Raw genomic sequence first — 23,786 nt, 5'->3', positions numbered from 1 at the left:
CGTTCAGCTGGTGGATATTGAGCCTTCACCTGTCAGTGCTCTGAGAATGACCTTAGTAGAGGTATATGGCAGCATCTGCTCTCACCATTTACTGTCTCGTGGTATTGCTGATATGCATGATGACAAGGACTGTTATGGTGCAATCTGCTTCCATGCATAAAGTGACAAACGAATGCATAACGTGTTAAAAACCAGATTCCTACTGTCAAGATCTCAGAACTGAACTAAATTCTCGGAGGCCTGCTTAACTTTGCTGGACCAAACAGCGCACAGTTTATAATAATTCAGAATTTTGACGTGAGATGTCAATGCACCATCTGATATCTAGAGTAGCTTTACATAATCATGTGACCAGAAGTGCCCCCTTCATTCAGCTCCATGTACCCTTCTGGGAAAGCAGAATAAAACTATGGGTATCTTACCATACTCTTGATTTCAGTTAAACTAATTAAGATATTTATATGTAATTTTTCTGCCTTAATTGCTAAAGCGCCCAAGGCAGCATACTTCAGCAGCAGCAGCAGCGAACAAATACTATTAAGATAGCAGAGTACAGTAGACAAAAATAATTCATCTGCTAGGACACCCTTCCCCAAACTGCTGCCCTCCAGATGAACTACAACTTCTGTCATCTCCCAGTACGTTTCCGAGCACAATTCAAAGCGTTGGTGCTGACCTTTAAAGCGGCCTCAGTCCAGCATACCTGAAAGAGTGTCTCCACCCCCATCGTTCTACCCGGACACTGAGATCCAGCTCCGAGGGCCTTCTGGCAGTTCCCTCATTGCGAGAAGCCAAGTTACAGGGAACCAGGCAGAGGGCCTTCTCGGTGGTGGCACCCGCCCTGTGGAACACCCTCCCATCAGATGTCAAAGAGAACAACAACTACCAGACTTTTAGAAGACATCTGAAGGCAGCCCTGTTTAGGGAAGCTTTTAATGTTTGATGCATTATTGCATTTTGATATTTTGTTGGAAGCTGCCCAGAGTGGCTGGGGAAGCCCAGCCAGAAGAGCGGGGTATAAATATATTATTATTATTATTATTATCATCATCATCATCATCCCTGACCGTTGCCCATGTTGGCTGGGGTCAGTGCCAGTTGTAGTGCAAAACATCTGGAGGGCACCAGATTGAGGAAGGCTGCCCAAGGGATTAAAATACCTTCAGCTGTGGCCAAAAGCCATCTTGAACAATAGTCATCGAGTGGTCCCTGAATGCATTAAAGAAGGAGCTGAGCAGAGCCCCTGGCGCAAGGTATTGCGCAGAAAATGCCCTCTTAGGCACCCCAGTTAACTTCATCTTTGAAGGTACAATGAGATACAGAAAGCCCACGTAATTAACTTGTCCCAATCATCAGGCGCCAGGTAAAGGATTGGGTACTCAGCTCAGTTAGCCCCCACCCCAAAAAATGCAGAAGCTTTAAACTGTAGTGTAGGCTCCATTATTGGGCCAGTACAAATGTATTCAGATACAGTACTTGGTTTTTTTTCTTTGGTTTTCATTATACTGAAGTTGACATAAAAGCAAAACAAGCTTTGTCTTGCTTTTCCAAAAACGCGTGTCGTCAAATTGGATCCAGGAAACTGATAGTGGGGTCCTTATTTCTATCAGTCCACGTAGCCGATATTTCATTTTTGGCCATTTTACTTTCCTACTAAATTTCATCCCGCAAGTCAGTCTTTGGATAATACTCAAAACCAGGAAATCTATATTTGTCTACTCATTAACAATCCTTGAAGTAGGGGGTAGAAATATGCAACTGTTATGCATTTTAGTCACTTCATTTCCATTTTGTGTTGGAGCTGTTCGGCGCAAGTAGCTTTTTCATGGGATATGCATGATTGTTTTCAATGGGCAAGCTGTGCAGTGAACATTACGGAGTAATCTGCTGACCTGAACTAAAATCAAGACTCCCCCCCCCCCCCGATCAATGCCTAATTTTTCAATCAAATAAATAGTTCAACAGAACTTGGGTGCCTCTTCCTAGAGAGGTTTCAGTTGCTTAACTACAGAGCGGGGAGAGATAGGGACATATGCAGTCTAACATTTTTAGCTGTTCAACTGCTGTGCCATTTTTCTGCTTGGAATAATTCAGCGTGTTTTCAGGGTGCGAGTGAGAAGCCAGCTATCTCTTGGGAGGGTTAGTAAAGTCGCCTACCCAATATAACACCTTCCGCCACCAAATACATGTAAAAGGGGGTCTGTAATAGAGGCAGGTGACTCTCCTGCTGCCAACAGAGGGTTGTTGCTTGTTTTACTGTACAGCTTCTGATCCAGCCCACTGTACAACAGCAAGCGGAAGGTGAAATTTCAACACACAGCCATTCTCAACTCGCTGGATTATCCCATTCACTTTGTACAGAGCAGGTGTGTCCCCAGTTTACACTCCTAGAAGATTATCCGCCAACATTTGTATAGTACTGGGACTCTGTTAAGAATTGAGAACCTGCCCTGGCCCTGTAAATTACTGGCTATGGAATATTGGATTCCCACCCAACCGTCATGCTACCCTTTGCAGGAGGACGGTAGATCACGTTTGAATGTTGTGGTACAAAGCTGGTGGCTTACACAATCCAGGCTGAAGGAAAATCTGAGTGTTGTGATTAGAAAGACTTTGTCTTGAGGCTGAGGTTGGGGAATTGGAGGGTGGAGGCATAGCAAATAACAGAAGACAGTGGGAAGAGCAATGGAGGGGAACAAAAATGGGTGAGATCAGAGGCTTAAAGGAGGTGGTTTTAACTTAGCAATGGGGTGAGTGGGGTTTTATCAAATTTTGTTAAAAGCAAATGGACTAAAATCAAATCCGAACCACAAAGCTGTCAGGAGGCAAGGGAAACTTCTTAATCAGAAGTTTCCCCAAATTGCAGTGCACAGAGAACTTGCTATCAAGCTCACTAATGCATAGATAAGCATATTTGCAACAGCATGGCAAAATATAGGAGGAAATTTGCTAGCTCTTTATGTTTCCTGATTGGAAATGGAGGCCCCTTCCTCAAACAGCATGTGATCCTGTGAGAAAATGCAATAAACAACTAAATCTACTGCCAAGATAATGGCCCCAAAGAGCTGAAACAATTTTTTTTAAGCAGTTCTTTCCTGTTTTTGCCAAGTTGCTGCCTGTGACATTATATTCTGTACATTGGAGGTTGACTGCGTTAACCTTGGGGTATTGCAAAATTCACTCATGCCTGATTCATTCCAGCCAATATGCAGAGTGATGGTCAGTGCGGAAGTGTAGAATTCTAGCTGATACTAAATACTACAGGTTTTATTTATTTATTAAATTTATATCTCACCCTTCTTCTGAAAGGAACCCAGAACAGTGAACACCAAGTGATAAAGCAATAAGCACATATTTAAAGCACCTTAAAAGCAATCCCGATACAGATTGGAAAAGATATTAGCTTAAAGCAAGCTTCCTCAACCTCGGCCCTTCAGATGTTTTGAGACTACAATTCCCAGCGTCCCTGACCACTGATCCTGCTAGCTAGGGATCATGGGAGTTGTAGGCCAAAAACATCTGGAGGGCTGAGTTTGAGGAAATCTGCCTTAAAGGCTTGCTGAAAGAGGAAGGTGTCCAGTAGGCTGCAAGTCTCCTTGGAGTGGCGAATCAGAATCCACATGTTATTTCACATTCTGACCTAAAAGTGGGACACACCAATGGCACCCCACAATTTTTGGGTGTGTTTTTTTTTAAGCAAGGGGGTAAAAGGGGTAAGGAAATAAAACATGCAGAAAGAAAGACGAGTACAAAGAAACAAACGGTGAATGTGTAGGTTAATTTCTTCTTGCAGATACTGTGGGACCCCAGGTCTGAAACGGTTGAAAGCTATATCACTCTCACCCTTTGAGAAAACCTGCCGCAAATGAAAAACAGGACTGTAAAGTGAGAGCCATTCTTCTCTCCGAACTTCCTTTAGGGTTTTCCGAAACTCCTGGGAAGGCGGTGAATAGATAAGGCAGAACAAAAATAGTATTATTAACAAAGTTAGGTATTTGTGCAGGGGCATGAGTCACTTCATTCTGTGGGACCCAACAGGCTTGTGAACACCCCCATTTAGAAAGTGAACTTTTTTTCTTCTCCTCCTCTTTGCAGTCTTCCTTAGACAATCAAGGAGTCTGTAGTTATGTGCCAAGAGCCTTTCAAAGATGCTTCTCTCCCCGTTCCCGCACCCCGCCTCGGAACTGGGGATGCTTTAACAGGAACCTTTCTTCTGCTTCTATTTAAACATCTGCGCGTTGCATGTGAGAAGTGCTAGATTCTAACACAGCTGCTGTGGTAGTTGGCTTGTCTGCACAGAACGAGGAATTGTTGGGAGTCTTTGTGCAAGTTTTCACACTGCATGTGAGCGCTATTAACAGAAGAATACATTATCCCACAGTGCTTTTAGAGACTCCTCTAAAGTAAAAACGGTACAGCGAGTAGTCCTACAACTAAAGTAAAAATAAAATAAGCCACAATAAATCCAGACTGAAAACGAGAAAGAGGGGCATCAGGGTGGTAAATTCAACTGTGCCTTTTTAAAAGGCAGAAGTCTGTGAACCCTAAATTGTGCATATTCTCCTGCTTTCAGTGGTTGGGCCCTACAGTGGTGAGCTGTAGAAACCTCGCCCCATGTCTGTCCAAAGCAATGACTGAGTTGTTTTGTTGCACTTTGTGTATGGTAGCTGGCATGCAATAAATGCTCATTTCTGTTGGGAGTTTTCTGATTTTTACAATGATCAGCTAGGCATTCCCTTTGCAGCTCTAATGAGAGCCTAGCATGTTGCTGGTTTTTTTTAGACTTTGAGCCGTTCCTCTCTCAGACTCCTCACCATTTATGAGAAAATAGGTGAGAAATCAGGTTTTCTCCTGAATAAGCAGTCAAGCTTGCAACCCAGTCCATCAATACATATTTGACCCAGTCTTTCTGCCTTTCTGTAAGGCAGGTACGGTGCTTCTGATGGGGAACAGAGTCTAGAGATTCTGAAATACAGGCTGTGGCCTGGTTCTCAAAGACAGAAGTTGAGGTTGGGCTGAGCAACTTCGGACTGGTGGAATGCTCTTCTGCGCGTGCGTGCGCGCGCGCACACACACACACACACACACAAATAAATAAATAAAATCTATGCAAATAGGAAAGTAGCTTGCTAGGGGAATGGCTTGGCTAACATAAGAACATAGGGAGAGCCTGCTGTTTCAGGCCAATGGCCCAGTGTAGTCCAGCATCCTGTTCTCACATTGGCCAACTAGATGCCTGTGGGAAACAAGGGAGAAGACTATTGGCAAAACCTATTGGTGTTTCGCAACTTTCCGACTAGTTGCAGGACCTTAGCCAGACCTAGCAGAGTAACGCAGAATCCACAGAAGCAATTGGCAACTTGGCTGCAGACAGGATAGACAAAGCAGGAATCAGGAACTTGTAGTTAGGTGTTTATTATATACAGTGGACTATTTACAGGAACAGAACAGAACACGGATCTTTAGCTAACTCTCTCATACACAACTCACAACTCTCAACCTCCAACTCCTACACTCAAAACTCGTACAACTGAACTAACACATTCCAGTTAGTATGCCATTAATCATCACTCCCTTGAGAGAGCTTGACCAATCATGGAGCTGTCTCCATGCCTCTGTATCACCAGGCAGACTCACTCCTCCACATTGCCTTGGCTGTCTGCCAAACCCTAATTGACTCTGTGTGAGTAGCTGCACGTATTCAGATTCCCAACAAAGACCACCATCCTTTTGGTGGCCCTTTTCTGAGCTTTTTACAACTCCACAATATCCTTTTTGAGATGAGACAACCAGAACTATACCCAAATGCAGTTGCACCATAGATTATAAAATGTGATATTGGCAGTTTTATTATTATTGAGGAGCGTTTCATTATGCAACCCTGACAAAGGCCCAGTTACTATTTGTAAGTTCTACACAATTGCCTGTAGTTCTTTGATCTAATCTGTTTGAGAATCAATATGTTAGTTACTAACCTGGCTGGTAGTTGTCGGCTTGCAGTGGGTCCAGAGGCCAGCTGGCTAGCCCTAGCTGGGTCGTCTTCTTCCAGCCATCCCACTGCGAAGACCCATCAGCCTCTGCTCCGACGTAAATCAGCAACCCAGGCTTCAAAGCCAGGGCACACTATATTAGCAGAGCAAACTGCACACACAGAATAGGCGTGAGGCTTGTGGAAGTATACTACAACTACGAATTTATTAATCATAAATCAGGACGAAGAAACATGTCGTCTCTCTCTTTGTCTTCTCGGCAAAAGAATCAAAAGCAAAAGCTATACACACAACGGAAGTTCGCAGCAAACTGTGCTGGAATGTAAACAGACATGTGACATGTAATAATCCCATGTTTGCTCCTTAAGGTGGAATGGAATTTCCCAACAGTTTTGTCAAGCAGCCAAGCTGGTCTTTGGCTGAAGATGCTGTTAATGTTCATATCTGGGATCCCTAAACAGCATCTCACATTACGTTATAATGTCGTGGTCCCCGGTTTAGATTCTACTTTAGTGCTCCAGGCACAATTTCTGGCTTCCCTTGTTGCTGTTTGAGCAAACCATGCCGTTTTTTGGCACCACTTCCTATCTCATGACGCCTGTCCATTCCCCTGCCTCCTTTTTTGATAGACAGTTATTCTACCACTTCTTAGGAGTAACACTCTTTTCAGGTAGGGTTCATCTGGCTAGATGGTTGCGCCACGGGACGGCTGATATTGTGCCATTTTGTGTACTTGAGTGCTCTCTTTTGCTTTCAAAGGCTGAAGGGTTTTTCAGAGCGCTTTCGCTGCAAGTCTCAAGGCAGAAAGTGAATCTATAATTAGCTTCGCTTTTTGGACTGTTGTTTGTCCTTTCAGGCCAAAATGGGGGAGGGTTTGTTTTCTTCCTCCTGGATGGAGTTGGAACTAAGATCCCGTAATAAACATTGGCACCATCTCAGCAAATACACATCCCTGCTGGAATTCAGTTAGTGTGGCTGAAGCCTATATGAGCTTGTAGCCCACGCAAAAAAAGAGGGGCATTTCAAGAACTGTTGGAATTCTTACGTCAAGCAGGCCACAGCTGAATAACAATGGAATAGACCATTATGTGTCTTGTGTTTCGAGGCAGAAACAAGTTGTTCCTAGCAAGTGAGCTGGTACAACATACCAGATTAAGCCATACCCACCAAAGTTTTCCCTGGAGCTAGAGAAATTTTCCTCATGGTGCACAAGACATGTGATTGCTTGGTTGAAATAAATGGTCCAGCAAAATCTATAATCTTACAGAATAATAGGATTGATGAGCAGATCATGCAATTTTCTTGGTGGGACACTTCAAATAACCCAAGAATCTTACGGCGCTGAACCAATGTGTTGGCATTATGGCAACTGAATACCATCCATTCCAGCAGAAACAACCAGCACAGCTACCCTTCAGGAAATGTATTGGCATGGTTTCTACTTTATTTCAGAGACAAGCCATATTTTCTTTGGCAGCTGACACTCAAAAGTGGCACACATCCTTTGTCGGCATCCGTCTGTCTTAAGAGTGTGCCTCTTAAGTGACAGCACTGAACTAGATGAACCCAAAGGTCTGACCTGTGGCTTCCTATGTAGGTGGCGAGAGAACTGAAGTCTTCTACAGTCTAGCCCCTTCTCCTTGTGCCCTCCATCTTTCCCAACATCAGGGTCTTTTCCAGGGAGTCTTCTCTTCTCATGAGGTGGCCAAAGTATTGGAGCCTCAGCTTCACGATCTGTCCTTCCAGTGAGCACTCAGGGCTGATTTCCCTAAGAATGGATAGGTTTGATCTTCTTGCAGTCCATGGGACTCTCAAGAGTCTCCTCCAGCACCAGAATTCAAAAGTATCCATTCTTCGGTGATCCATGGACAAAGACAACAGGTATAAAACATTAAGAAAAATTAATTAGTGGAACAACAGGGACACTAGTTGAAAGTCACCAGAAATACCCAAACTACCCTAGTGATGCAATGGGTCCATGTGTCTGGCTGTTAACCAGAAGGGTGGTAGTTCAAGCCCACCCAGGGATGGCTGTGGGCTGGATTACTTCATTGCAGGGGATTGTACTAGATGACCCCCCCCCCTCCAACTCTGCAATCCTATGATTCTATCAATTTAGTTTTGAGACCTTTTTTTTTTTAAAAAGGAATAAAAATATCTGCCTGGTACTGAAAATATAAAAAGGTATCCCAAGCAAGCCTCCCTGGCCAGGAGTCGGGGGGGGGGGGAGATCCACTGGTGGGGTGGATAAGTGTGGGAAATGTCTGCTTCCCAGCCGACAACATCCGTTGCTTAGGGGAGAGTTAGGGGATTTCTTATAGAACCTTTAAAGAGGAGACTGGAGCCATTCGTAAGTGTAGTTTGAAGGATTAAAATGGGTAGCTCTTGGATTTTCCCCCAATAGACGTAAAAGTCCCTATTCACGGGGAAGGAGGTAATGGGCACAATCTTCCTGCTTTAGAAGAACGTGCTTTTTTTTTTTTTTTTGCATCTCTGCAAGATGCTCTGATGAAAGAGAAGGGAGGAAACCAGCAACTGTTACAGTGGAGAGGATTGCCTCTCCTCAACTTCTGGACCACTTGTACTTTATATGGTTCTTTGGATGATTGAGACCTTTTTCCGTTCTGTGAGCTCAGGGTTGAATGCATATCCCTTTATCATCCAGCCCACCCCGAACACCCCCACCGTTGGCTTTTGCAAAACGTGGTTGTCCCATCATAGGACCGTTGCCTGTGATGCGAGAACCATCCTGTAATGGTGCAAGTAAAGCATTGCATGCGCTTGTCAGCTGCTGGTAATTTCTGGGGTGGGAGTGCGGATCAATACCTTGCTTTTGCCTCGATTAAATGCATGGGCTAGTTTGGTAAGTATTCTGGGTCTTTGTGAAATCACCTTTTGTTCATGTGTTCACCAATCTCGTGAAAGCTTATGAAACATTGGGAAACGCAATGCAGAATAAAGTTTAGATCTCAGTTAGATCTCAGCCGCCAAATTCCCTCTTTGCCTGAGGCATTTTATCTGCTCTTTGTTTGGTTCCTCTGCTTCAGAAATTTATCGTATTAAAGATAATTCATTTTCACTTTACAGCAGCCCCTTTTTTTAAAAAAGAACACAACCCGATCTTGCATTTGAAAAGCATTAAAGAGCAAATTACACTGGTTTCAGTTTTTTTCATTTCCCCCATGACAAAACTCATGGACAGACAGCAGGGCTTTTTCTGTGTTTGAAATTTGCTTGTTATGTTCAGCTTCATATAACAAGAATCTGGGAAAAGCCCTTTTGCGAAGTCTTGTAAGTGAGTTAAATAACATTTTTCGGATTGCTACATAAACGAGGATGTCACAGGTGGGAAGGCCAGGCCTAGGAAATCCCCTCACTCACTTTCCTTTCTTGTATGTGTGTGTTTCAGAGTCGACAACTGGAATCTGAGACCGGAACGACAGAAGAGCACAGTCTGAACAAGGAAGCCCGAAAATGGGCGACACGTGTGGCGAGAGAGCACAAAAACATTATTCACAGTCAACGGGTGGGTTGAAAACAAATAAGATTATTGGCGGCTTCTTGCATGTCCTGTTCATCCAGCCACCTTGGTGAAGGATTACACCACTCATATTCCATTTCACAGCATCTGTCATTCCATGAAGAAAGGAAACAGCTTCCTTGGTATACCGTATTTTTCGCTCCATAAGGCACACCGGACCATAGGGCGCACCTAGTTTTTAGAGGGGGAAATTAAGAAAAATTAAGAAAAAAAGTCCTGTCCGCTTCTCCCAGAGCTCCTCTTTAGCCGCGCGCAACCTCTCCCTGCCGGAGGGGTTGCGCGCGGCTATGGCACAAGCCAAGACAGTGAGCAGGATGGATCCCGCTCGCTGTTTTGGCTTCCTCTTTAGCTGCACACAACCTCTCCAACTGGGAGAGGCTGTGCGGGGCTAAAGAAGCCATAGCCGCCTGCAGCCTCTCCCTGCCGGAGGGGCTGCACGCGGCTATCCCTAAAGCACAAGTTCCCGCTCTGCTCCTCAGGCTTCGGGTTCCTTTTGCTGAAGCCAGGAGAGTCTTGCTGTAGTCTTGCAAGACTCTCCTGGCTTCAGCAAAAGGAACCTGAAGCCTCCGGAACGCAGCGGGAACTCGCGCTGCGCTCCGAAGGCTTCAGGAGGCTATCCCTGAAGCCTGGAGAATGAGAGGGGTCGGTGCGAGGTTTGAAGTGACGCTTCGTATCCCTTCCAGAAACAACAGTTCAATTAAAAACACACCAAATGTTTTCCCCCTCCCCTTCCTGTTTTTGGCAGACTCTGGAAGAATTAGAATGCCACGGGTCTGTGGTGTCTGAGCAGAGCCGAGCAGAACTGGAACAGAAGATAGATGAAGCCAGAGAGAACATCCGCAAAGCCGAGGTGAGAGGAATGTTAGCTACAGCCTTATCTCTGATGGTGTAGGGCAGTGGCTCAGATTGCAGCAGCTAGTGGGTCGTCTTGCACCAGCGGTACATTTATTTTTTTTAGCTGTTTTCTCGTTGTGTGTGCAGCAGCTTAAAACATGCAGAAGGGTTCCTAAAATCTGTTTTAGATTGATAAAAGGCAGAATAAACATGAGGCTGTGAGGAGAGGAAATGGCTCTCTTCCCCCCCCAACCCCCCCCCCAAACCGGGCAGTGTTGTGTTAAGGGTATGGTCACTGATTCAAGACACCTGTTGGCAAAAACAAGAACTGATGCTGCCAGGTTTCTTGGCTGAATGGGCTGCAGTAATTAAAGCAGCCGAGGGGAGGACTCCAATTACGTCAGTGATGTTAACTCCCAGGTAGTTTTGACAACTCCTCCATGCCCAACTCCTTGAAAGATTCCATCAGCGGTGTCTCCGAAATTTTTTACACATGCCTTGGGAAGACAGGCAAACTAATGCCAGTGTACTGGAAGAAGCAAAGATCACCAGTGTCGAAGCAATGATTCTTCAACTTCGTTGGACTGGTCATGTTGTGCGGATGCCTGATGATCATCTGCCAAAGCAACTGCTCTATTCCAAACTTTAAAATGGAAAGTGTAATGCTGGTGGTCAACAAAAGAGGTTCAAAGACTCTCTCTAGGCAAATCTTTAAAAATGTAATATAAACACCGACAACTGGGAAACACTGGCCTGCGAGCGCTCCAGTTGGAGAACAGCCTTTACCAAAGGTGTCATGGGCTTTGAAGACACTCGAACTCAGGACGCAAGGGAGAAACATGCTAGGAGGAAGGCACGCCGGGCAAATCCACACTGTGATCAACTCCCGCCCGGAAACCAATGTCCCCACTTTGGAAGGATGTGTGGATCCGGAATTGGCCTCCACAGTCACTTACGGACTGATTGTTAAAACTGTGTCTATGGAAGACAATCTTACTCGGCTATGAGTGATCGCCAAAGAAGAAGATTGGGTACAAATTGCTACTGGAAAGGAAACTTTTTTTAAAAAAAACCAACAACTTCCCCATGCTTTACCACCTAACATTTATCTGAGTCGAGTCTGTGTCTTGCCAGTAACAGTTCTCTTTTAACTGATCCTCAGTCATGCTTCGCATGTGTCGTCCTCTCTGAAATCCTGCAGCCTTTGTCTGTGTGTGTGTGTTGCATCTCAGTGCCTGGGCCTATCGTTCAGCCTCCTGGTGTTGGCATATTTTTTGCTGCTAACTTTTCACCTCAGTGCTGACGTTTGCATGGTTTTCAGCACATATTAATAGAGTCTAAAATTAACCTAGTCTGTTTTGGGGAGAAAATGAGGAAATCAATGAGAAAATGATTTCACACCTTCAGTAAGGCAAAGCAGCTGCTGTTGACATGTGGCTTAGTGCAGAAAACCTTTGTGAGGGAGGAGGAGAGTGCGCAAGTATTGAATGTCGACTTTTCCCCTCAAAAAAGAACGTAAGGGCCCTGCTTGGAACAGACCAAAGAATCTGGTTCCACATGCTGCCAAGAAGCCCATAAGCAGGTCAGAAAACACGGGTTTCTTTTTACTATTTTTGCAAATTGTGAACATCCACCATGCCTCTGTTTCTTTTCTCTCTCTTTTTGGCATCTGTCTGTCTCGAGACACAATGCAGTGCACCTCCAGGGGTGAAGTCCAACTACTGGAGAATCACAGCGACTGCTGTGGCTGTAGAGACTGGTAGCTCGTAACTGCTGCCTCCTGCGTTGTTTTTGCTGCTTTAACAGCACGAAAGTGACCTCTCTGGAATTCAAGCCTGGGCAGTGTGTCTGGAGGTCCTGGGCTGCCCAGACAACAAGACCCACCTCTCGGCCCCACTGATGAGGTCCAAAGGAGAGCAGGACATTTGGCACCAGCTTGGCTGCAGGAGTTGCTGGAAGGAGGCGTACAAGGCCTCAGGGACTCCACTCTGGATTTGTGTAGAGTTGACTCCTTAGCCTTTTCTTCTCCCAAAGATGTCCCATAAGGCAGCTGGTATGGGTTTACTCCCATAGCCTTTCTCAGGAATGGGTATAGCTGCAAGGCAGCAGAGGTTTAGCTTCAGAGTTTTCCTTCTCCTAGGTGGGCTCGCTTCCCAGGTGGATGAGCCCCATCTTCCCCACATTCATCTCTATATCATGTGCAGAAGCTGCCTTCTGGACTGTGGGACCCTCTCTTGGTCTCATCCACTCAATCTGCCTGTCTTCACATACAGGGGAAGTCCCTAACTCACTGAGGGTTTGAGACCCTCACCTGGTTTAGCTGGTCAGTCGAAGCTGGGCTGTGGTCTTACCTCTCTTCAATACATTACAGTGGTACCTTGGGTTACATACACTTCAGGTTACAGACTCCGCTAACCCAGAAATAGTGCTTCAGGTTAAGAACTTTGCTTCAGGATGAGAACAGAAATCGTGCTCCGGTGGTGTGGCAGCAGCTGGAGGCCCCATTAGCTAAAGTGGTGCTTCAGGTTAAGAACAGTTTCAGATTAAGTACGGACCTCCGGAATGAATTAAGTACTTAACCCGAGGTACCACTGTACTGCTTTTTATCTTCCAGTGTAGATCATGGTTTCTGTGGCAGCCCCTTTTTGTTGCATGAGTTTTGGGAGTGTTTGCCTCCCATGTAAAATGATAAAAATGCTGTGTGCTGGGTAAACCTTATTTGTGTTATAATAAATGGGTTTCCACCAAAGTTGTCATGGGTTACCTGCTAACTTGTGGAACAAGTAAATATTTGTAAGGGGAAATGGCTGGAAAAATCCACTACAGCGCTTGCAAAACAGCTGCTAGTAGCTGTTTATGGTTGGACTTTATTTCGTTTCTGCATAGTGCTGTTTTTCTGCATGGGTCTGCTCAGACAAAATAATGAACTGTCCTGCTTTTTGTGAACTACTTTGCTTCCCGTAGTTTAATATTTAGGCAAACCCAGGCTTAACAGAATTCCAGGTGTTATTTTTCCGCTAGTAAATCATCTCCTAAGAATGTTGAACTGAGTCATGTTCCTGGTCAATTATGTTCAGAGATGCACATGCCTAAAATTAGATGTCCAATCGCACCAAAGCCATAATACTGCTTTTATGAAATCTGCTTTTAAAATATTCCGAAGAGCCTTGCTGCATTAAGTAGCTAAAAATGATGTGCTCACCTGTACATTGATGGGGGAGTGTTGCTTTGCAAAGCTTCTTTGATCAGAAGCTAAGGAGTAGCATCAGGTTAATTGACTTGGCTATGTTGATTTTTCACTAAATTCCAGAATATAATGACAGTTAACATTTCCTGTGAATGGTGACCTTCCCCAAACTTGGATACAAATTATAGCATTGATGCAAAAGTAACTAAACTAACATCACCCACCAGATTATAGAAGGCCTGGCAAAATCTTGCCTGGACACTGCTTTTTAAAAAACAAACATCCTCTGTTCCTGCTTATGCATAAGTAGACATTGTGCAACATTCACTTAGCAATCTTGTGTGTATCCGTATATTTTAATAAATCACTAAGTGTATCTGAAGAAGTGTGCATGCATACAAAAGCTCATACCAAGAACTGACTTAGTTGGTCTTTAAGGTGCTACTGGAAGGAATTTTTGTTTTGTTTTGACTATGGCAGACCAACACGGCTACCTATCTGTAACTGCAGGAAGCCAGTTCATGTTTTTCCCCCAGATAATCACTTCAGAAAACTGAAGAGCTCTGCTGTGCTGTTCTATCCCTGCTCCGGCTTCTGGAAGTTATCCGTGTAGCTTTTGCAGACATCAGCATCTCTTTCCAGCTCTGGGAAACAATTTCCCCTCGCCTGAACGTTTGCCATCGCATATCTGCCCCACAGCACTGCTGGAACAGGCCTTCAGCACCTATTTTGCTGTTTTGTGCTGATGTGCTGGAATAGACAATGGAATATTGTGTCCTAAGGACTTGAATCAGCTGGTGCAGTAGTTTTTAGCATTCACTTGCAATGCAGGGTTGGGTCAACCTGCAGTCCTCAGCCTACCGTATTTTTTGCTCTATAGGACGCAGTTTTCCCCCTCCAAAAATTAAGGGGAAATGTGTGTGCGTCCTATGGAGCGAATGCAGGCTCCTTGGCTTCAGCGATAACAACGTGAAGCCTCCGAAGCACAGAGGGAGCGCTCCCTCCATGCTCCGGGGGCTTTGCGTTGCTTTCACTGAAGCCTGGAGAGCGAGAGGGGTTGGTGCGCACAGATCCCTCTCGCTCTCCAGGCTTCAGGGATAGCCACCTGAAGCCTCCGGAGTGCAGCGGGAGTTCCTGCTGCGCTCCGGAGGCTTTGGGTTCCTTTTGCTGAAGTCAGGAGAGCAAGACTCTCCTGGCTTCAGCAGAGAGGGAGAGCTGCGCAGCGCCCCTTCAGCCAAGCGAGAGGAGAAATGGAAGGGGCTCCGTTTCTCCTGCCGCTTCGCTGAAGGGGCGCTGAGCATAGAGGGGGAGATTTTTTTTTTTTTTCTTGTTCTCCCCCTCTAAAACAAGGTGGGTCCTATGGTCGGGTGCATCCTATAGAGCGAAAAATACGGTAATTCCTGACATAATAGATGAAAGGTACAATATAGAAGAAGATCTGAAAAAAAGGTTAGGCATTGCTGAATATGATGGTGTAAAAAGGGAACACAGAAAAAGGAGATGTGAGGAAGTCAGGAAAGAAGGATATGAAAATAATGGAAATTGGATATATATGATTTTTATTTTATTTTTTTCTTAGGTTTACCTTTTTTTGTTTTCTATGTTTTTTGCTGTATTTTTCTGTTTTTGATTGACTGATTGATTGTGATAGCGTTTTTCTTTTTCTTTTTAATTTAGTCGTGTTTTTTTTGGCTTTGAATGTGAGGTTTGTTGTATTGTTTGTAAATCACAATTAATATCTTTTATAAAAAAAAAGAAAAATACGGTAATTCCAAACGCAGCCTGCTAGCGATTGGTTCAGGCTTGTGGCGGCGGCAGCAGCCTGTCCATCGCCCCACAGCTTTCTGGGCAGGAAGATAAAGATGCAGAAAGAAAAGGGTGTTGGGGACACACTGGCCGCTGTGATCCGTGGCAGGTTATCCTCCAGGGAAGACCCTCTGCAGAAGAAAGGTTGCCGCTGCTGTTCTATTATCCTTAGTCTTTTCCACTGAAACCTCTGAGGAGACCCACAGTGCAAGGAGCTTAGTTGTATCAGGGGTTATGCAGTAACAAGGTGAATAACAGATTTTATGAAAGCCCATTTGTGTAGGAGAAAAAGAGGCCACCTTATTGCAAATCAGGTCAGTCCATCTAGCCCAGTGCTCTCTGCACTGACAGGCAGTGACTCCGAGGGGTTTCAGGTGAAAAGATTACCTGAGGATAGAAAGATGTGACAAATAGTGTGTTAAACTAAGACTTTAGGAAATCAGATTGTCTAATTTCTTGTAGACAATGAAATTCAGTTTTTGATTTTGATTGTAAGTGGAAGAGGGTAGACTAGAAATGCTGAAGGAGAATCTCCCCACCCCTTTGCGAGCTCATTCTCCTCTTACTTCATGAAAGGTAAAAAGTAATTATTAATGTTACAAGTTCTGTCCAAAAATGTTTCGTCTTAACAGGTTAGGATGCAATGTAACTATTGCCACTGTTTTCCTTTCCTTCTGGAACATATTTTTCTGCTTCTGTTGCAAACTCATGATTCTGAGAATTTTGCTGACAGGAAAGGACAGTTTAAACAGTTTCCTTGTAACGTGCTTCATTATTTTAACTCATTACCCTGAGGCTTGCCTAATAACAGGAAAGAGAGACAGGCCCCATATTAGACCAGTGTGTGCTCACCTTGAACTGGCTCCACAACCTTTAATCTTCTGGTCCGAATTCAGGATGCTGATACCAGGGCTGTCTTAAGCATATGCGGCGCTGGGGTACAAAGATCCGCCTGGTGCCCCCTCCCCAGTTGCCCAGTCCCAGGCACGCAGGAGAGCGGAGCCAGCCGGCCACCTCAGCATCTCGCTGGCTCGGTCGCCCCAAACTCACGGTGCAGAGCCGCCCACAGCAGAAGAGTCTGCCGCGGCAAGCCCGACCAACGGGCGGGCTCTTCCCCAGACTCAACTCTCAGGCCCCAGACTCTCAGCCTGGGGCCCCTGAGAGCCCAGCACCCAGGTGCCCCGCACCCCTAGTACCTATGGGTAAGATGGCCCTGGCTTATACTTTAAAGCAAGTTTGGGGAAACTGTGACCCACCAGAGTCATTGGGTCACAGTTCCCACCTCACTGACCATTGGCCAAGCTTAGCAGGGGCTGATGGGAGTTGGAGTCTTAGCAACATTTAGATGGGCACAGATACCCCCCCTCCTTTCTTTAAAACTTTAATTGGCCTTGTCCCGATATATTTGAAGGGCATGCCTTCACCAGTATGATCCTTCCCACTATTTGAGATCTGAGGATGTATCTGTGTTCAGGCTTGCTCGGCTGGAGCATACAACGGGCAGCGCTTTCTCTTTGGTTGTTCCCACGCTCTGGGTTGCCATCTTTGGTGAGAGATGTGGGTGACCTCACAGTTTTTTAGCTTTCAGTGGAGGCTGTTTCTTTTTTTAAACAATCCTGCTGCCAACATGACGGCTTCCGCTGGTGGAGCTTGCATTTTTACACTGGGGTTTTATACAGATTGTGCCACTTTGTAAGGGGTGTTAAAAACTGTGTTTATGTGGTGAAAGTGCGTCGGTTCTTCCCCACCTAAGGTACCAGTTCTCCTAGTAGATTATCAGTCTTGCGCATGCACAGAAGAGACCGGCCACGTTCTCAGCCTGCGGCAGCTCCCCTTAACATGGTCCATGGGTCAAGATGCACATGCAGTGGTATCTTACTGGTTCCTTGTTTCCTCTTCCTGCCTTCGATTGGATCCTTGGTGTCAGGTGACTGCCTCCAGAACATTAAAGGGAGGCAGAGGGGCAGTTGGGATACAGGGAACCTCCGAAAATCTTGCGAAGCAGTTCCTCTTCCTGCGGTGGGGAAAGCCACACCTCCAATGGGGAAGAGGGGGAAGGGACCGGAAGATGCTGCTGGGAGCCCCAGCGCCGCACCTCGTCAGTCTGAGGGTGGGGAAAGCCACACCTGTGGGGTAAGGAAGGGGAAAGGGCTAGAGGATGCTGCTGGGAGCCTCAGCACCACTCCTTGCCAAGCCGGCCAGGAGGGAAGCATGCTTCTTCCGTCGCCCACCTTGCGCAGAGGTGTAAAACCCAAAGAAGGAAGGAAAAGGCTGGGGGTAGCTAAGCTCTTATGTTGGGGGAGGACCCAGAAACGACCGCTCCCGGATTCTGCTATCGATTGAGGCAGACATGAACTTGTGGTTCTGCACCGTAAATAGTTTTGCTCAAAACCTGTAAAAGACAGGTCGGAGTCCTGACTGGTTACTCGCGAGCAACCACCACTGCCATTTGACACTTGGCATTTTAATACAAGTTGAAGGCAAACGGTGTGCGGGCACGCATTCGCGGTCACATGAGAGAATTTTGATTTCTCGTTTGAGAAATTTGCCCGTGAGAATCGGCATCTGTGGCATTAAATCATTAATCCGATGGTTCGATGATAAGCAACATTGCCTGAGCGGCTGCGACACAGAAACCTTTTCCTGGTTCAGTAGCCGTGCTCTTTCCCACAGAAACGCTGCCCTCAACTCTTGCTCCCACCATCCACTCCCCTATTCCCTCCTTCAGTCCTTAATAGGAGTATAACCTGGTTTTTTTACATGGTGTATTCCAGTGCCTTTTAGGTTGCTGTTCTTGTTGAAAAATACATGCTTGTCACTGTCAGGCCTTGCAAATTGGGGTCATTGAAGTGGGAACCTCTCTCCCCCACCCCCTCCGATTCAAGGGCACGCTACTATGAAGTCTGCTTCCCACGGAACGTTCAAGCGATGCTGGATTGGTCTCATGAGTCACTTCCTTGTCTAAATCACCACATGGAAAGAGTTGTTGTTGTTGTTTCCGACTATTTCTGGAAGGGATGGTGAGCACTGGCAAGCTGCTCCCAAACCAGCAGTATACCTTTAACCCTTATGCAGACATCCTGCCGCCACGTGTCAGATTTGATGGGGACCATGCTCCACCTCACCTGACATCCGTGAACGGGTGCTCCTCGATCCTGTAGTGAGGATCACACAGATAGGGTCCTCTTTTGATAACCTCTAGACTTCTTGCCCCATGTGAAGTCCAACATGTAGGTATACAGGGTAGAGGACCAAGGCAACTTTAGGTGCATCGTATATGGAGTGGTGAAGGGACCCGGGTGGCGCTGTGGGTTAAACCGCTGAGCCTCTAGGGCTTGCTGATCGGAAGGTCGGCAGTTCGAATCCCCACGATGGGGTGAGCTCCCGTTGCTTGGTCCCTGCTCCTGCCAACTTAGCAGTTTGAAAGCACGTCAAAGTGCAAGCAGATAAATAAGTACCTCTCCTGCAGGAAGGTAAATGGCGCTTCCGTGTGCTGCTCTGGTTTCGCCAGAAGCGGCTTAGTCATGCTGGCCACATGATCCGGAAGCTGTACGCCGGCTCCCTCGGCCAATAAAGCAAGATGGGTGCCGCAACCCTAGAGTCAGCCACGACTGGACCTGATGGTCAGGGGTCCCTTTACCTTTATATGGAGTGGGGGGATATCTGCGTGGGGCTTGGGCTTTTGTTAACGGTAGTGGTGTGTTGTAGGGTTCACAGTTTGCTCTCTGTGGGAACCCTTCGTTTTTATTTCATAGATAAATCAAGGTAGCATATAGGGAGTGTCAACAACACTTACACAACATTCATGAAGGAAAGAACACTGAGGTTTTCTGGAATAGCATTTCCGTTGACATACAATGGTTGTCTCACTTTCTCACATTTTTGTTCCTACAGACTTTCCCTGTCGGATGAATGGGTCTAAGCTTACCATGTGTCCACTTGCTAGGGTTTTAGCCTTGTTTTAAATGTATTTGTTGCTTTTGTGTTTTTAACTCCTGTGTGTAAATCACCTTGAGATGGTGTTTTAGAAGGCAATGAATGAATTGTGGCAATAATTTTTTTCTCAAGAGGTTGAGCTATTGTGAGCAAGATGGCCCAAACACTGCCCACCCAACAATAACATTGCAGTAAATGTCCTAGTTTCGCAGTCCTTTTCTGGGCCACTTCTGGGCCATCTCTTTGAACTTTGGGCACATTTGGGAGACGAGAAACTTCAGGTCCTTCCAGACTGCTTTGCTGTATTTAAAGTTTCCAAAGAGATGGTTGTAGTACTGGCAGTGAGCAATGAGATGGGTACAGTAATGTGTGGAAATTGTTCCTTAGTCTTTGCGTTTGAAAAGCAAGGGATGTTTGCTCTCTTCTTCTTTCCTTCTAGTTTCCGAAGCTTTTAACACTTTGCTTTAAGGTTTTGACAGCATTTGAAACTGCCTTACATGGAGATCAGGCTATTTGTCCATCTAGCCAAGTAATGGCAGCTGCTCTCCACGGTCTCAGGCACAGAGAGAGAGGTCTTCCCCAGCCCTGCTATAGAGTTCCTTTTAGCTGGGACGTGCCAGAGATTCAACACAGACCCTCTGTATGCAAATCATGTTCTTAACCACTGAACTGAAGCCCTCAAACCACCAGCAGATCTCAGAATTCTGAGCTTGTATTATTCAGCTTTTATTTTTCTATATGCAGGGGGGGTTGCACAGAGCTATTTTTTAAGCGCTACCTTCAAACAAAACAACAACTGATAGTAAATGTGTAAGTCCAAAAGGGTGGCTGTGATCATGTATGTGCAGAGTTGTGATCTGCACACCTCCCCCGGCACACACTGTTTTATTTGTATTGTAACATACTTTTGAATCATATGATGAAGGGCAATCTAGAAATAATTTTCTGAATAATTAGAATATTTTGGCAAATGCTTCCATAACTCTGTACAGATGCTGCAGAATGAAATTTATTTATTAGATTTCTATTGCTCCCCATCTCCCTTTACAGTGGCGCCTCACAAGACGAAAAGAATCCGTTCCGCGAGTCTCTTTGTCTTGCGGTTTTTTCGTCTTGCGAAGCAAGCCCATTAGCGGCTTAGCGCTATTAGCGGCTTAGCGGGCTTAGCAGATCAGCTGATAAGCGGCTTAGCGGATCAGCTGTTAAACGGCTTAGCGGGCTTAGCGGATCAGCTGATAAGCGGCTTAGCGGCTTGGGAAAAAGGGGGGGAACCCGCAGGAACTCGCAAGACATTTTCATCTTGCGAAGCGAGCCCATAAGAAATTCGTTTTGTGAAGCACCTGCAAAATGGAAAACCCTTTCGTCTAGCGGGTTTTCCGTCTTGCGAGGCATTCGTCTTGTGGGGCACCACTGTAGTTGAGATTTCTGCATTCCTGGGGGGTTGGACTGGATGACCCTCTGGGCCCCTTGTAACTCTGCAACTCTGTGATTCCCAAAGGAGCCCACAGTGGCAAGCAACCAAGCAGGAGAACAAAATAATAAATAAAAGACTTATTTAAATCAGCCCTTTAAAAGCAGTCACACACCCTTGCAGCTAATCATTTCAAGATTACCAGGGACAGTCTCATTTAGCCATCAATTGCCTGAATAAACAGGAGTGTTTTTAAATTCCTCCTGAATGCTAATAATGAGGGAGGCAAGTGCAGCTCACCAAGGATTGTGTATTCCACAAAATGTGGAAATGCCACCATTAAGGCTCTGTTACGGGTCAGCGCCACTCAGCACTGGCACCGAAGGCAGGACCTTTGCTGCTGCTCGAAGGGCCCAAAATGGTGGGTGGGAGGGAGAACAACTCTTTTAGGTACCGTATTTTTTGCTCTATAAGACTCACTTTTTCCCTCCTAAAAAGTAAGGGGAAATGTGTATGCATCTTATGGAGCGAATGCAGGCTGCGCAGCTATCCCAGAAGCCAGAACAGCAAGAGGGATTTCTGCTTTCACTGTGCAGCGATCCCTCTTGCTGTTCTGGCTTCTGAAATTCAGAATATTTTTTTTTCTTGTTTTCCTCCTCCAAAAACTAGGTGCGTGTTGTGGTCTGGTGCATCTTATAGAGTGAAAAATATGGTACTTCATTCAAAACCAGATCTTCTTGCTGACGTCCGTCTTCCTCAAGCAAGTTTCTCAGGAAGTGCTAGAAGCCTAATTGCTTTCTCTTTTCCCTTCCACCAACAGATAATAAAGCTGAAAGCAGAAGCTCGACTCGACCTTCTGAAGCAGATTGGGGTTTCAGTGGACACCTGGCTAAAAAGTGCAATGAATCAAGTCATGGAGGAACTGGAGAATGAGAGATGGGCCAGCCTCCCCGCGGTGGCCAATAACGGCTCTTCGCACTTGGTACGTTCCTCTTTGTGACGTTTGCCTTTCCCCTCCTCTTCACTTTTGAACCCTTAGTTACAGTCACGCATCCCCGCGGTGCGTCTGCGTCTCCTCTGGTACTGCTTAAGTGGAACAGATAATTGTGGGTTGTCAGTGGGTGTTAGAAACCATCAGAGGTGGCTGCTTCTAACTTCAGCCCAGCAGATCTGTGAGTGCATATTCCAAATCAAAGTGGAATAGAGGGCCACACCAATAACAGGAAAGATGGAAGAGGGCTGAGCCAAAAGGTGTGGTTATGATTTCATGAGTATTGATGTGTTTTGGCTATCTCTATACCAGGAGGATGTATACGGCTAGTAGCTAGGTGGCCAACCGCATCTCCTTTTAATATATCATATGTTGCACAATCTGCAGAACGGAAGACGGAGTTTACTCAGTGAGGCTGTTTGTTTCCTCAGCGATCTGTGAGTGGCCCTCCCAAGAGCTTAGCCTTGATCTCCCCAAAAACGGGGCTTTCCTCCTCCCTAAAAAAAGCTCAAAAGATCACTGCCAGTTTTTAATTCTGTGAGTAGATCGCAGTCTCTTGGGAGTTGGCCACCCCTGGTTTAGCGCATCTGCTCCAACGCAACCGAACATTTCATAGTCCAGACAAAGGTTTCACAAGAAACTGCAAACCACAGGCACATTGCTAAGTAATCCCCGTGAGGGGCATTTTTGTGGGAGAGATGGGTGCAGGAGAGAATAAGCACTCCTGCCCACTGACCAAGTCCTCCCACTCTCCTTCTTTCCTCATCTCCCTTCCTGCCACATTCCTGTTATATCTGCTGTGGGATCACTCTGGAAACCCTGCAAGGTTTCCAATGGGTTCTCTCAGCACCGTCCCTGAGAGCTTTATTTCTGCAGATGGTTATAATCAGAATTGCAAACCAAGGTCTACATTCAACCTGCCGTTGCAACTGGTATCAAGGTGCACATCCCCCCCAATAATAATAATAATAATAATAATAATAATAATAAATTTTATTTATATCCCGCCCTCCCCAGCCGAAGCCGGGCTCAGGGCGGCTAACAATAATCAAATAATCAAACAATCAAATAATCACACATTCTAAAAATAGTTTATTATAAAAATTAATTAAAATCAAATTAATGGCAACCAATTAAGCAAGATTCTGTGCAGGTTGCCAGAGGAGGGAGTCAGGCTGCGCCCTGACCAAAGGCCTGGTGGAACAGCTCTGTCTTGCAGGCCCTGCGGAAGGATGTCAGGTCCCTCAGGGCCCTAGTCTCTTGTGACAGAGCGTTCCACCAGATTGGAGCCGCAGCCGAGAAGGCCCTGGCTCTAGTTGAGGCCAGCCTAACCTCTCTGAGGCCTGGGACCTTGAGGATGTTATTATTTGCAGACCGTAGGTTTCTCTGTGGGGCATAGGCGGTCCCGTAGGTACGAGGGTCCTAGGCCGTATAGGGCTTTAAAGGTTAAAACCAGCACCTTAAACCTGATCCTGTAGTCCACCGGGAGCCGGTGCAGCTGGTATAGTACCGGATGAATGTGATCTCGCAGCGAAGACCCCATAAGGAGTCTCGCCGCGGCATTCTGCACCCGCTGGAGCACCCACTTACATTTTTATCACACCATTCCTCAAAAGAGCTCAAGGTGACACATGTCACTCTTCATGCCTTTCCTCACAGCAACCCTACGAGGGCAGGTTGGGATTGTCTCAAGGTGACTCACATGGCTGAATGGGGGTTGTGAACCCTGGTCTCCCAGCTGGGAGGGGGGGAGAGAAAGCCACTTTCTTCCAAGGAGCTTACAGTATACATTTTGATAGTGAGTGGGTTGGGGGATTGGAAAGGATGCAGAGGCTAGGCTCAAGAGGAATGTGAATGCACACAAATGGATTTAAGTGAATTTGGGCTTTGTTTCTGCTGCGAAGAGGCCTGGGGGGGAATTAAGCCTTAGATCTCTTTTCACCACAACGCAGAAAAAGAAACATCTCATTCCTCCAAGCTGCTTTCCCCCCTCCCTCCTTTCACTTGGCTTCCCGCTTCCCTTCCTGTTGCAAATCCTGGATTCTCCCCAACTCCCTTCGTCTGCCCAGTGCAGCATGCCAGCAGTTGGA

General features: G+C 46.0%; 1 protein-coding gene and 1 long non-coding RNA gene across 10 annotated transcripts in view; both read left to right on the top strand.

Annotated features, from left to right (window-relative positions):
* The window catches only part of LOC310844042, a 207,123-nt gene that overhangs the window by 136,256 nt on the left and 47,081 nt on the right, over positions 1–23,786 (top strand). The gene's annotated exons all lie outside the window — the stretch shown is intronic.
* Positions 1–23,786, top strand: part of FCHSD2 (FCH and double SH3 domains 2) — a 149,568-nt gene that overhangs the window by 104,654 nt on the left and 21,128 nt on the right. For all 9 annotated transcript variants that reach the window (XR_014563583.1, XM_083736592.1, XM_083736591.1 and 6 more), the window contains exons 11-13: positions 9,400–9,516; positions 10,277–10,381; positions 21,526–21,687. Coding sequence is in view for 8 of the 9 variants with exons in the window: in XM_083736592.1 (XP_083592718.1) it covers positions 9,400–9,516; positions 10,277–10,381; positions 21,526–21,687 (384 nt within the window). In the remaining variant the exon portion in view is untranslated. The remainder of the gene's footprint in view (positions 1–9,399; positions 9,517–10,276; positions 10,382–21,525; positions 21,688–23,786) is intronic.

This window comes from Podarcis gaigeae (genome assembly GCF_964106915.1).
Source record: "Podarcis gaigeae genome assembly, chromosome: 4".
In the NCBI taxonomy this organism is placed as follows: domain Eukaryota; kingdom Metazoa; phylum Chordata; class Lepidosauria; order Squamata; family Lacertidae; genus Podarcis; species Podarcis gaigeae.
This window is presented reverse-complemented; position numbering and strand designations above follow the sequence as displayed.